General features: G+C 39.3%; 1 protein-coding gene across 1 annotated transcript in view; it reads right to left on the bottom strand.

Moving 5' to 3' along the window:
- The window catches only part of insra (insulin receptor a), a 55,453-nt gene that overhangs the window by 23,190 nt on the left and 17,083 nt on the right, over window positions 1–15,180 (bottom strand). Inside the window, exon 3 of the mRNA XM_040142956.1 lies at window positions 3,894–4,230. Coding sequence (XP_039998890.1) covers window positions 3,894–4,230 — 337 coding nt within the window. The remainder of the gene's footprint in view (window positions 1–3,893; window positions 4,231–15,180) is intronic.

Here is a 15,180-nt window from a genome sequence, read left to right on the forward strand (position 1 = left end):
CCTTTGTTTTGTTTGAGCTAAAAATGAACTAATCTCAACCTTTGACCTCAATAACCGAGCTAAACAACCTGGTTTACATAATGTTTTCATAACAAGTCTCTTCGCATATCAGGTATATGGTCACACCTTTGTGTGCCGGCCATATTAAACTACTTCCTGAAGCGCTGTCACTGACTCGCCACACTCGTAATTCGGCAAAGGCAAACTTTGGTCAGGCGAAATCCAAAGTACACCACAATCTCTGGAGCTTCTCAGCTTTGCACAGCAGCCTGAACAGACATCTTCTAGCAGAGACAGGTGGTGCAGAGAATGTTTTTTCGACGGTTTCAAACTGAGGGATTAAGGCAAGGATTAGACCATGATGGGCTGTTTACCGGGGGTCTTTTTCCTGAGAAATATATGTGTTAAAGTACTGCAGCCGCTGTCTGGTTTATGAGATGAGAATGCCATTGTTTAGCAATACTTGAGTAAGTTGACAGGGGAATTACAAAAGCATGAGGCATTTCTTTTGTGAATGCCAAATAATGGCAATTGGTGGCAGCTAATGTGCTACAGTTTGTATTGCACTCTCTAGTAGAAATACATGAGGAATATAAAATAGAAGTATGCTTTGTTGTAGCCATGTAAATGAGATTAATGAAAACTTTCATCAACAAAACAAACCACTCACGATACAGAGGATCAGAAGTTAAACAAAAGAAAAAATAGCTGAAAAAGTGTGTCTGTTTCCTATGAACAAAAGGAGGTAATGGGCATTGTTTCTTTATCAGGTTCATAACTTCCCTGATCTATCTCGACCTTCTTCCCCTCTCCAGTGCCACATCTGCACTTTCAGCCTAGACAGTCATAATGCCTTGGAGTACGCCGCTTATCAGCAGAGCACTTTCATTTCCACAGCTTAGTTTAAAGCTAGCAACGGAAGGGAGATGCCAAAGAGAAGCGATGAGCATTAAGGGGAACAGAAAGGGAGTCAGAGTGAAAAGGCGGAGATATGAGGCAATTGGTTTCACCACAGGTCAATAGTAGCCTGAAGGGTCAGATGAGCAGGATTGCTGATTTAAAACCCTGGCAAGAGGTGATCACATCTGCAGATAAACATCTGAGAGACTCCTGCTGACTAAATTTCTTCAAGCATTATTCAGAATATTTGAACTCTGGAACATCAGACAATACCCCCTTATACTTAAGCAACGCATGTGCAATACAATATAGGCCAAAGGAAATTATACAAGAATACAAAAATATATTATAATACTTAATTATACTCACATATAACAGTAGGTGACTGTAGTTAGCTTTCTGAGATGAATTTAAATTAATGCGATTAATGTTATACAATTACTTTATCATTCACTTTATTTAGCTTCATTCTAATGAATATTTTTATTTGGTTATTACCATGAACTCTATTGTTGCCTACGTGTGCAACTTTGTGGCTGCTGAATTTAAAAAAAACAAAAAAACAAACAAAAAAAAACATGTCTATATTAGTGAGGACAGTTTTATAAAAAAAATGCAACTGTAAACTGCACATATGTTATCTGAGTAAGTAATGTCACAGAATATTATTCAGTCTTTTTTTAAATCAGAAGTTATGTCTCACAATTAACCAACTGATCTCTCTTAAATCAGCAAAGAAAAACCTGACAAACATAGGAAATATATAAAGAATATTTTGTAATGTATTTAATGTCTGATGAAGAGCTGCAAAACTCAAAAGGTCTGATTTATTATATCAGAGAACTTCTCAATTCTTGTTGCTTTAGTATCACAGCACCTATTTGTATATGTGTGCCTTCTTCTTCTGAAGTAAAACCCTGACCTGCTGGGTAGCCAAAGAAAATCAGTAGCACTCTTTACTTCTCAATTCCCCTTATCTGCGCTAGTGGACCTGGATCTGCTCACAGAGCCCCACTAAAAAAACCTCTCAGGTGTAAACGTAAAGTATGTAACTCCATGAATGTGAAGCTGCATGCTGCCCAAATGCAAATCATGTGCTTGGCAAACCCTCTGTGGATAACTAAAGGTTAAAAAAACACACATGACGGGACAAACGTCGCAGCAGCAGCGCAACCACTTTTCCTTGTCATCACTGCTGTCAGTGACAGACTTCCTGGACTACGCTGCTGCAGTCGTTTGCCAGCCAGACCCTCTATCTCTTTGCAGCCAGTCACAGGGAGTCAAGGCACAGCACCCAGGGGAACTGACAGTCTGTCCCGAATGTCTCACCGACTCCTCTGGTGTCTGACCGCGAGCCAGTCAATTAGCCGTGTTGTAATAAAAGACAACAAGTCTTGAAAGATACAGCTGCGGTTTCAGCCTCTGCCTGGGCAGAATGACCGGGGCTGTCTGGAGCGTCTGTGCTTGCAGGCACGCCCACACTAATCAACAATCACAGCCACCGAAGGTGTCAGGGCGATGAAGGTCATTGGCAGGTCAACACAAGTGAAATGCCCTTCTTTAGAGAGAGAAGTCTGTTCGGATGCAGCTACAAAGATACACGCAGAAATTGGAAGTTACAGATGTACAGAAAAGGGGAAAAACGCTTACACATTTTCCTGTATCTTGCAGACTGCAATGCAGACACCAGCGTTTGGTAAACAACCATCAATTTTGTGCAGCAAGTGGGCGACAAAAAAAATGCAGCGGACGGATATTGAGTAAAAATCAGAAACACAGATGTGACGGGCCTTCCTACTGCAATGCAACAATTTGACCTAGCTGTCTGCACCCCCCCCATCCACACACACACACACACGCAGACGCACACACACAAAAAAAAGGCGTTATGAGCACATTTACGAGTACTGTCTGACCCTCAGCTCCTGCACTGTCATTCTGTGCTACAAAAAAAACAGTGACAAGAGCAAAACCGAGGCAGGAATCTATGCAAGATTTCAGTATTTTTTCCACATGTAAGACTGTTTTTAATTTTACACTGCATTTGTTTATTTTAGTTTTTCTTTCTTTCAGTTAAATGCTTGTTATTTATTTTATTTTCTCAACACTATGAAGGGTGGTGGGGTCTGTTTTATTATGGCTGTAATTATTGTTATTTTCAGTATCAATTGATCAATCCATTAGTCTGTGCAATGTTAAAACAATGGTGAAAAAATGCCATTCACAATTTCTCCAAATGCCCTTTTCTGTTGAACCAACAGTCCAAAACACAACGATATTCAGTTTACTGTGATATATGACAAAGAAAAGCTTGAGATCTGAGACATTTGAGAAGCTGAAAAATTGCTTGAAAAATTATTGAAACACTTAATCGATTAGCAAAAATTTGCTGCTTAATTTTCTGTCAATCGAATAATGGATGTATCAACTTATTGTTGCAGCTCTAGTGATTGTTCTCGAAATGTTCACTGGTGTATCATTTGTTCTTGCCGGGCTGCTAAATGACAACCTTTGTGTATAACTGTCTTTTCTAAGATAAAAATCTGAAATAAAGGGCCCCTCAAGATAAAACTTAATTTTTATTTGTTGTATTTCTGTTTATTCATCCTACCTTTTATTTTACTGATCACAGCCCTAAAACCATTTATTTTGCCCCATTTCGACCAGAGTCTCGAGGTCAAACACACCAATCAAATGATTGCTGTGTAATACCTGGGAATCTTTTTATTAATGATCAGTCTGTAGCAAGCCCATTGCATTTATAAATTAAAGCGTTTTTTTTTTTAGCACCCTCACTCAGTACGTTTTATGGAAATTACACGTAGGAGAATCAACAAGTCGACAATCTCCTAAAGTATGTACAGGCCCTGGAATAAATTCTGACAATACATGTTTGTGTGTCCACATGAAGAATATTTAGCCAGCTTCACTGATCAAACATTGTTCCTTCAGGCCATTAGGAGCCCATCAGACCGGCATGAGTGTCCACTTACGAGGAGGAGTTGACGGTCGTGTAGCCGGAGGGACACTCAGGGATGCAGGCACCGTTGTGGATTACGTACTCGTGGCAGTCGGGGCTCTTGCTGCGTTCCTTCTCCCGCTTGCATCTATTGTGAAGATCCTGGCAAAAGGCGAAGGACACGCAGCGCCAGCCCTTGTAGGTGAAGTGGTTTTCGGGGCATCGCTCCACACAGTTACCCTCGTGCTGGAGGCCGCGGCAGGCCACGCAGTGACTGGCTGAGTTGGGCTTCAGGCAGCCGCCCAGGCACTGGTCGTGGCAGCACTGGTCATCCTTGGTGCAGGCCCGGTGTTTGCACTGAACAGGACACACTGCAGGTATTACAAGGAGACAGGGTCAGGTTAGGGAGGAAACTCATCACATGAAACGAAGGTGAGTCAGGTGAGAGAAAGGGTTGCGTATTAAGGGTCCAGTTTGAGCTGCAAGAAGTTAGAGACAGGAAACAGGAGCTTATCGCCATTCAATCACCTACATATCATTTCAGTTCCCCAGATGACACAGGTGATTTTAATCAGTCCCCGATGTCAGTATATCTCTACATCTTCAACTCCACAGAAATCTTGTATGGTTATATCTCTCTGTCAGCAGGAGTGAAATCCCTCCTCACTGCACTAGCCAGCAGCCCAGAGGACCATCTGCCATTGGCCAACAAGCATAATGAATACAACCAGCAGGAATCCAACACAAAAAACAGGAGCATGAAGGCTTGGTTAAAGTGAGACAGTGAAGAAAGAAACCTGCCATTTGAAGCTTATGGTATTGTGCAAGAGGGCTTTGCTTGGTTTTGTCCTTGTTCTTATGGGGGCTTTGTAGATTTGAAGGTCATTTAATAAACTAACAAAACAGTACTATATATTGTGCAAGAGCTATTACGGAAGAGCTGTGAAACATTGGAAAAAAATCATAATCATGATAAGACCTTCTTCTGGTAAGTATATATCACAACATCTGTTTGGATATGGAAAATCCCATATCAGAGTGTCTGGGTTGATTAGTGCTGAATCAACAGAAAATAAATTGACTTTTTGTAATTGATTTTTTTCACTTTAATCTTAATAGGAAAAAGATTTGCAATACTACATTACGTACGGCAAAGTGTGTCGCAAGTCATGATATTAAAATAATCTCACGACATCATTACAATGACACAGAATAAACACTGAAGCACTGCTAAGCTCTTGGCTGCAATACTTAGGGTATAAACAAGCCCAGAATCATCTAAAGTAGCTGAACAAAATTTAAGCACAGGTCCCTTGCAACATGGACACACAAGCTCCTTGTGAGCTCGCAGAAGAAATTAACACTGACGGAAAGATACAGTGTCCCGACAGTCATACAAAAACACAAACAAAGATACAGTGATGTTTCTGGGGCGTAAACCTGATCAACTAAGGACAAAGACACAAGTCTGTAGGTTGGCTGTTTATGCATACGTCTGCATGCGTGTCTGCCTGTAAATAAGCGTGTTACATAAAAGATTCTCAGGATTGGCAAGTTTGTGTGTGTGTGTGTGTGTGTGTATGTGTGTGTGAGAGAGTGTGAGCATACCACAGTTCGTGCGTGTGCTGTTGTCTCACTGTAGGTGTGAGGACAAGTGTGCAAGGATAGATGGAGGCTTCCCAGAGGTAAATACAGCAGACAGACCTGCCTGCTGAGATTAGCTTCTCATCAACAAGAGCCAGATTAAGATCATTCAGCAGCATGGGATATAATGAGTCACTGAGGTTAGGCTAAGGTTACAGGTCAGATCGTAAATATGTGAGCATGTATGTCTTTCATGGGTCTAAACAAACATTTAGCCATGTAAAGCGAAACTGCAATCGACATTCTGGTACTGTACTTCCCATTATGAGAGACAATGAATCTCCATAATCAGTTGTCAAGCATGACTCAGTGAGCATGTGTCCAAAACTTCATTAGTATCATGAGGTCAGCCCTTAAACACACAAATCAACATGGACCCCCTGTCCTCTCAAATTAACAGAGGTAAGCTTTTGAAGCACATGAAGAGTGTAAGTTTGGGGAGGGCAGGAGCAATGTGAGAATGGCAGTGAGAGGGGGAAGCTAAAGGGGGCATAGTGCTAGAAAAACAAATGATATAACCACCTTTTATCTGCGTCAATCTGCTAGTCTAAATAATCTATCCCAAAACAGGATTTACGAACACTACTGAAGATGATTTCCACGCTGCAAACAAAAACCAAATCTCATTTTTCTTTCCACCCCCAAAGTTCCTTTCAAAAGCTGCTCTTCAACTTTTTCCTCAAATGAATGTATGTACACATATGCACAGACACGCATATATACACAAAAGCTTTGCTGTCTGCTCTTATTCACTCCTGATCCTGCAGCAGGGCTCCATGCCGGAGCACAGGCCCAGCAGCAGATCCACCCTCAGCCTTAGCCAATGTGTTGGCTAGCTGTGGGAGCTAGCCATTCAAATGGCCTCTCCCATCTCCAAGGAAGACAGGCACACAGTTTAACCCTTTCCGTCCCTCTCGCTTCTCTTCCCTCCCTCCTCAACCAGTTAGGCGGCAGCAGGAGCAGCAATTGGAGGTATGCAAAAAACCGACACCAGCGCCACATAGTAATGGGCTGGGGCTGAACTAAAGCGAGCTGCACTGCACTACTCTTTCAGTCCTCTCACTACCACAAGTCGGCCGCTTTTTCATGCACATAAATCTTTGGTGGACAGAAGGAAGAACGCAGCCCTTGAGCAAAATCTCAGAATTTTTATTCAGAAGTCCTTTTTGAGAGAAACGTGTTGCTTTCTGAAGTGATGGGTTCAGAGTCCTGCTGAGACAACCGTGTTATGTTAGTATTGTGTTGGACAGCTCCATGCCGCGGGTGATGGATCATGCCTCATCATGTCTACAGTTCATTAGGAGTTTTTACAGACTGCCACGGCCCTGGAACAACTAAAAATAGCGAACAGTGACTAGAGTCTGGTGAAAATGTTTTCCTTCTAAACAAATGTATATCATTTTGATTAAGATCCACCAAATGTTGCTGCAGGCCTTTTAATTTTTATTCTGTGAAAAATGATGACTACATGTATATACTGTACTTACTATACAGGAAAACCATAATAATAAGATATAAACCACTGCCTTAGAGATGAAACAGGCAGCTCGGTTAATATTAAAAATTAATACACAATTTGGATGATTTAATCAGTTTTTTGTTGTTCAATGTAGCAAAAAATGCAAATGTGAGGATTTTTCTACATAAATCTTTGGTGGACAGAAGGAAGAACGCAGCCCTTGAGCAAAATCTCAGAATTTTTATTCAGAAGTCCTTTTTGAGAGAAACGTGTTGCTTTCTGAAGTGATGGGTTCAGAGTCCTGCTGAGACAACCGTGTTATGTTAGTATTGTGTTGGACAGCTCCATGCCGCGGGTGATGGATCATGCCTCATCATGTCTACAGTTCATTAGGAGTTTTTACAGACTGCCACGGCCCTGGAACAACTAAAAATAGCGAACAGTGACTAGTGTCTGGTGAAAATGTTTTCCTTCTAAACAAATGTATATCATTTTGATTAAGATCCACCAAATGTTGCTGCAGGCCTTTTAATTTTTATTCTGTGAAAAATGATGACTACATGTATATACTGTACTTACTATGCAGGAAAACCATAATAATAAGATATAAACCACTGCCTTAGAGATGAAACAGGCAGCTCAGTTAATATTAAAAATTAATACACAATTTGGATGATTTAATCAGTTTTTTGTTGTTCAATGTAGCAAAAAATGCAAATGTGAGGATTTTTCTGCTTTTTTCTGTTTTATATCTTTCTAAATTTAATAAACTTAGGTTTTTGGATTGTTGATTGGACCAAAAAAAAAAAAAAAAAAGACATGAAGACGTAATCTTTGTCTCTTAGAACTTGTTGACATTTTCACTTTTTATTTGATAATTTAACGGCTAAACAATTAAATTATCACAAAAATTATTGACAGATAAAAAGATAATGAAAATAACTTAGTTGCAGCCCTACATTGCGCCTTATTTTGGTTTAAATCGAATCGAAATGATTAGTTTATTAATGGATTAGTGGACAGAAAGTTAACAACTATTTCGGTAATCGCTAACTAATTTCAACTGTTTAATCAAGAAAAAATGTGAAATATCTGTTGCTGATCAAATGCAAAGATTTTGTATCTTTGGGTTTTGGATTGTTGGTCAGACAAAAAAAAAGTTTAAGAGCTTGTGAAGGCCATTTTTCACTTTTTTGACATTTCATAGACTAAATGACTAATCAATGAGTAATTGTCAGAATAACTGATAATGGAAACAATTTTTAGTTGCAGCACTACACTGTCTTATGTTGTAACAGAGGCACCAGTGGGTGCAGACTTTTAGCGGAAAAAAACAGAGGTTAATGTGGGTCAATCCATTTCAGTGACTGATGTCAAGTTTCAGACATGCGCTGAGTGCCATCTGAGAGAACAAGCGGGCAACCACTTTCATGAAGCACCAAAACAAACCACTCACTGTCCAAAAGATTTGTACAGTTCACTTTGCCAGCAGTTGACTTGGCCAAATTTGCGTAGTCGAAATCAATGCTGGTAGTTGATCCTAAATTAGCTTTATTATTCACTGAGACATCATAGAGGCTTTTATAAGATAAACAAGAGTGGCCACACCAAAGGAGATAGACTTGTTTCTTGTGTGCTCGTCAAAAATGTTTTCAAGGTTGAGACCCTGAGGACCTTTGAGCGTGGGACCACCCCACGCCATCTCTGATCTCCCGGAGTGAGGAGGACGCTGAGGAGGCTGTTTGGGGGAAGTTTTTCATTCTTTCCTTAAAAACATGCAAATCTCTAAATACAGGCCCAGTTTCTTTATCATTACCTTTATACACCCTGCAGCTAACACAGTTCACAGAGAGCAGAGGTCTTTTCTCATTTTGGTCTGTGTCAATTAGTTCTGCTCAGCTTGAGTTCGGTCTTGTCAGCATCTCCACTACTTATCTTCTATTTGTGCAGAGTAAAATCACTTGACAACAATAAATCAATGGGGTTTTTGGGGGACAAGTGCTGGGTCAGCAGTTGGACTTAGTTCTATTTATGACTGGATACTGCTTTAAAAAAAAAAAAAAAGTCTTGAGGCTGAATGTGTGGCTCTGAACTCTTTATCCTTATTATGCTGGTTTCTCTGGCACACTTGTCAGGGGACGTCGGTTCTCTTGTGAAGCGGGTTGTGCAAAGTGCAGCAGGGTCACACTAAGGCAGTAGGAATAATGCAGCAGAAATGCCCGGCTCTTTACAGTATCTCATTAGCAGAGGTTTCACTTGGATGAAGGGGGGCAGAGCCACACAACGAGACGCTCAATCCTCAAAGCCCAAAATGGACAACAACAACAAAACAAAACTATTCCAGGCCCCAGTGTGACGGAGATGAATACACCCTGTCAGGGTAATGCCAGCTTGGGAAAGGGAGGTGAAGAAACAGATCTTTGCAGTACGCTAGCCAACGCCAAGCTTAGACAACGTGGGGTGTCGAATAGGCAGAAAGAATCCACATCACTTGCAAGGAATGACTAACACAGTTCACAAAAGTTCCTTGTCCACTGTTCTTGACTGTTCTGCAACCAAAACACAAACTGTACGAAGAGCTTCCCATCTTTTTTGTTTCTACCAAAATTAAAACGCACACCAGTAAGCAAATAGTAATGTGTTCATACAAGCAACGAGGATAGTACCAAACTACACTGTACCCTAAAACTAAGCGATTTCTGCCTAAAATAAAGAGCCTCTGTATTTTATATTAACCACAATCCTCCCTAAAATCAGTTTGCGGTGAGTTTTTCCAGGTTCCTTTTAAGGCAGTGATGAAACAACAGCATATTCAAGCATTTTGTGTTATGATCATATTAGACCCCAGAAAATGCCAAACGGGACTGTGGCAGTGCGCTGGTTGGTAATTAAAATTCCCCGGCCATGACAAGGGTAGTATTTAGTTTCTTATGAAAGAAAGTTTTTGCTGAAGGCCCAGAAGAGAAGAATCTGTTCTTGAAAACAGTGATCCTTCAATGTTTCCCCACTTCTGACTTTTTATAACCAACTGACAGAATAGCAGCGCAGCAACTTCAGTACAGAATAAACTTCCAAAATTGAGCTTTGAAGTTTGATATATATATTTCAAATATGACATGGATTGCTTGGCGCTCATTGCTTGGCACAGCGCAACAGCTGACCAGATATTTAGGGATGATGAGGTCATGCAAGAATTATAGAAAAGATAAAAAGAAAAGGAAGAGACAAAGAAACTAATTTACTTACTAACTTACTGAACTTGTACTTCATTAAATACAACATTTTTTTTTTTTTATGTATTCAGTAAGCCATCACTTCTGATGGTTTTCTGAAGTCCTTTATTCTGCTTGGTAGAATCCTCCACACTGTATTTTTCTGTTAAATGGCTTTGGAAGTATATTAAGCACATTTTTACCTTTTTTTTCCCATTTTTGTAGTATGATAGAAGGCCTTCAGAGCCGTTTGTTGAGTACTATCAGGTCCACAACTTACACGTCTATATACAGAAGGCAGACTGAAAAGAAAAACTGTCTTGGAAAGCTCAATGGTATAATTTCATAGTGCAAGAAGAACATAAAATGTCCTAAAACCAATGGACGCAAATATGAGCCAGATATCTGCGCCTTTTTTCCTTATTCCAATTTAAATATAAACATAAAAATAAATAAACATCAGTCTATACCATCTTTAACATTTATACTTATCTATCAGAATCAAAATCCCTTAAAGTGCCCTTAGCATTAGTAGTAGTCCCTAATTCTATTTCAACACATCTACCTACTGCAGCTCCCTCTATACCTTTAATAAGAATGAGATGGCGACAAATGAAGATGGACGGATGGCGGGACATAAAGTCAACAATTAATCGATTCATTGAGCGTGTGACATTTGAGTCGAGATGTTGACTTTGAAAAGAGTCCTGTATGGACAGGATCATCGGTCAAATGATAAAATGTTAAATTCTTAATGAAAGCAAATAAGTGATCACGCCCAGTAACATTTATTTACACGATTAATTAATTACTCTGTTGTGGTTCAAACAGCCCCAGGCTTTGTTGACTAAAGACAATCCAGATTAACCTTTGAATCAAATTGTGCAAATGATGACAGAAAAGCTGCCCGATTGTTTGGAAGGCCTGCAGACATAAAGGATTAGAATTTATTAAGAGATGAAAACAGCTGATGACGAAGCAGACCTGAAACGATTGGTTGACTAACAAAAACTTAATATTTTGATTGATCAATCAATTAAGTCATTTATCAAACAAAAAAATCAAATACTGTCTGTTTCAAGCATCTCAAATGTGAAGGTTTGTTCTTTTTTGATGTTTTTAAAAATCACGAGTATCTCAAATGATTAGTTGATTAATCAATAAGTGGACTGACAGAAAATTTACCTGCAACCATTTTAATAAATGATTAATCGTTTTAATCATTTTCCAATCAAAAATGCTTAACATTTGCTTGTTGCAGCTTCTCAATTGTGAGTATTTGCTGCTTTTCTTTGTATTATATGAGTACTAATGTTAAACCAAATATCTTTGGGTTTTGGACTTGTTGGGCAGACTAAACAAGACATTAAATATATTACTTTTGGCTCTGGGAAATTGTTAGTTGCAGCCCTATATCAATGATGTCAACGAAAAGTACCTTAGGGCTTTGGACCGTTGGTTGGATAAAACAAGTAATTTGAAGATGTCAACTTGGGTTCTACGAAATTATTCATTTTGGACATATATTTAATTATATTTAATTGACTAATCGAGAGAAATAACCAACACATTATTAAAAATAGTAGTTGCAGCCCTTAAAAAGGAAAGACAGATTAACAGGAGCTGAGATTCACCCTGTCTGAGCCGTGTCACTTCTTTTTTCTTTTTCTTTTTTCTAAAGCAAAAAAAGTCAGCATGAAAACGTGTCACTTTTGGACTCATTTTGTTGAAATACATAGAAAAACCAATGGCAGATATCAGTCAGGGCTGAAAATGAATACAATGACGTCTAAATATTAAAAAAAATGCATGAAAATACAGTTGAGTAACATTAAAGACCCAGAAACAACCTGTGATCAATCTAATTCAAATTAAGATAAAATTAAGTGCTTCAAGGAAAAGATTAATATTGTGACCTAAACATGTGTGACCTGATAAAAAAGCAGTGGCTAATGACCTGAGATTATTTGTTTCATTTTTCCCGGTAACCCCTTGTCAGCCAGTCTGACTCAGCAGCAGCAAGGCTCGGCGGAGACGACTTGGGTAGCAACAGGAGCCGTAAACAATTTCATTAACCGGCCCCGGCCTTCGTTAATAGGACAAAAACACACAAATAACATGGGAAAGCACTTTTTGTTTTTAATGTCGCCCTGCCACCGCTGTCATCTGAAGGCAGGATATCCAGTTTGTCCGTGACTGGAATAGAAATGATAAACACTGTGCACTCATTGATGGGCAATTACACTGCCTGTTTGACAGGCAAATGACGCACACCACGGCCTTGAATCTTCATTTCCTTCCAGGGCTCAGTGTCAGGCTGAAATAATGACTACTTCTGTGGTGACTACGTGTTATGACATCAAAAGCATTTATGTCATTAACGCAGCGTCACACCACCTTTTGTCTCTTCTAAAATTTTAATTTTTAGCCAACGCTATTAATCATCTCAGTTATACTACAGTGGTCCACAGAAATAAATATGAAATATGAGCAGGAAGAAAGTGATCGCAATACCAGAGTTACATTGGAAGCTCCCCTCAATCCAGTTTTATAAGAAATCTCGTATACATGTATGTTTCTTCGATGTAGCAAACGATTTAGGGCTTCCAGGGGGCACATGATTCTAGCTAATTTATTCATTAAAAGGACATTAAGAGAACCACAGGTATCACTGCCATGGATGAAAAATGGTCTTTATTCATGACACTTGTATCTTTTGAGTGGATGTATCTTTTGAGTATATATATATATATATGAACATTGATAAAGGCTGAGACAAGACCTCCAACTTTAAATGAGTACTCCACTGACTGAGCATTGCAGTCCTACATTGTTGGACTCATGATCGATGCATAAGAACCAGATATAACTTTTTTTTTTTCTTCCACGCATCTTCTACCTTGTCACAACATGGTGCCTACATTACCCACAATGCAACTTGACCTCTGATAGTTTGGTTGGAAATTCAAGTGTGTTATTCTAGAAGCAGCTAACGTTGCCTCAAGCGTCTAGCCAAGCAGAGATGAGGAGCGGGCTGCAGAGGTCTGGTAAGTTCAATTCTTTCCAAGTTCATACCCACAGATTTTTTCATTTTCAAACTTGTAGTCTTCTGCCCCAGCCGACGCTGACTCAAGTGGCATCATTAAAAGGAAAGTTGTCAGATTTCATGCATGTTTTACCTTCCTTGGAGTACAGCAAAAAAAAAATTTTTAAAAATTTAAAAAAAACCCTCACCAAAATTATATCCGAGTCTCTGAAGCAACTCCCTTCCGGAAAATTGAAATTTTCAAGGGCTCAGCTACATGACATTTTTCATTTCTTCATTCGTTTGCAGCCGTGAGTACAAACTTAATAAAAATATTAAGGTTTGGCTCTGACCCATGAGTTCCATTTTGTGGATTGAGGTGTTATATTAGAAAACAGTGATATTTTGCACTCTGAGGCAGACACACACGCGCGCACACACACACGCGGACAGTGAAAAAAAAAAAATCATTACAGGTACAATAGATCACCACGACAACACAAAAAGTATTTACCCAAATCGTACAAACGTATTTATTTAATAGAAAAAAATGACAAAACCAACTGATAAAACATCTGGATCAAGGGTGTGTGTAACTTGTGAGAATAGATAAAAAACATTTTCTTGTGGGTCTGATTAAACCAGCAACAAAACAGTAGTGAGGTGCTGTAAGTCGAATGGCTGTGTTAAGTGTGAGCGCGTACAGCGGTGAAGAAACGCCTGCCTCGGCCCAGCTTTAACAAATGCCTGAAATGTCTGGGATTCCATGGGAATGGCTCCAGTAGCTGAACGGCAAGGGTTCGCAGGGTGCAGCTCCATAACACGGAGTGCCAGAGCAGTTAAGTCAGCTCAAAGGAAAGGACTCATAGTGTGTGTGTGTGTGTGTGTGTGTGTGTTGTGTGTAGGTTTGTCTGGATTTAGGATTGTCGAATAGCGCTCGACATACTGAACCATGAAGAGAGTAGACTGTGGAGGCTGGGAAAAGAAAGGGATTTTTATGACTTGTATGCATTTGTCTGATCTTGTCCGATTCCTTCTTCTCTTTTCATGTCTGATTAAAGAAGCAAACTTTTACAGTAGAAATTAGTTCGAACAGGCCAGAATTTATAATGTAAAGTAAATTCTACTAATTGGACTATAAGGACTATATACAGAAGATCCAGTGAAGTATTTTCTGCTATTTTTGTCGTATCACGCATTATAATCTACTGCGTAACACAAGTACTGGGTTATACATAAAGCTGGTTTGTATTTCACATTTTGCCATGGCCAATTCAAACAAACATCAGCTTCAGCAAAGCAGCTTTCTTTTCTTTTCTTTTCCTTTCCTTTCCTTTCTTTTTTTTCCTTCAACACAACTCTGCTGAGTGTTTTAAATCTCAGCTCAGGAAGATCTGAATGATGCTTTCTTTGCCCTGATTTATTCATATTCTTTAACAATTTCGCTTGTCTTTGTGAAATATTGATCTACATTTTTTTCTTCATCTTTGTACCCGTCAAACTCTTTGTAACCCTGGTTCTGAAAAAGTGCTGCACAAATAAAGCTTTACTTACTTACAATTTTCTGTACCAGATGTAATAAAGTTGTACCAGAAGTGTTTGCACAGTGGAAACAAATAAACAAAGTAAAGGAATTCAAACATGATGCCAGGGTTGTAATGCATCTTTTGGACACAAAAAACGACAATCTAATAAGAAAATCTATGTCCGATATCTTGTAATAAACATGCTGGCCATATGTCCATGTACAGTATTTATTATGTTTGGAGGACGTTTGGTCTAACGCTCCACAGTCCTGTAATTAAATCACAGCAGTCAGTATAGAAGACGTGTTACAGTGAATGCATTTTGCACACTGTAAGAAAGGTAAAGTAAGTCTGTCTTATCTCGGGATTCGAAGAAACTTTCGTTCAGTTAAACAGCTGTTAACGCAGAGCAAGGATGTAATGTCTGTCAGAACCACACGTCTTCATTTTCTACC

This window comes from Xiphias gladius, chromosome 14 (assembly GCF_016859285.1).
Source record: "Xiphias gladius isolate SHS-SW01 ecotype Sanya breed wild chromosome 14, ASM1685928v1, whole genome shotgun sequence".
In the NCBI taxonomy this organism is placed as follows: Eukaryota; Metazoa; Chordata; class Actinopteri; order Istiophoriformes; family Xiphiidae; genus Xiphias; species Xiphias gladius.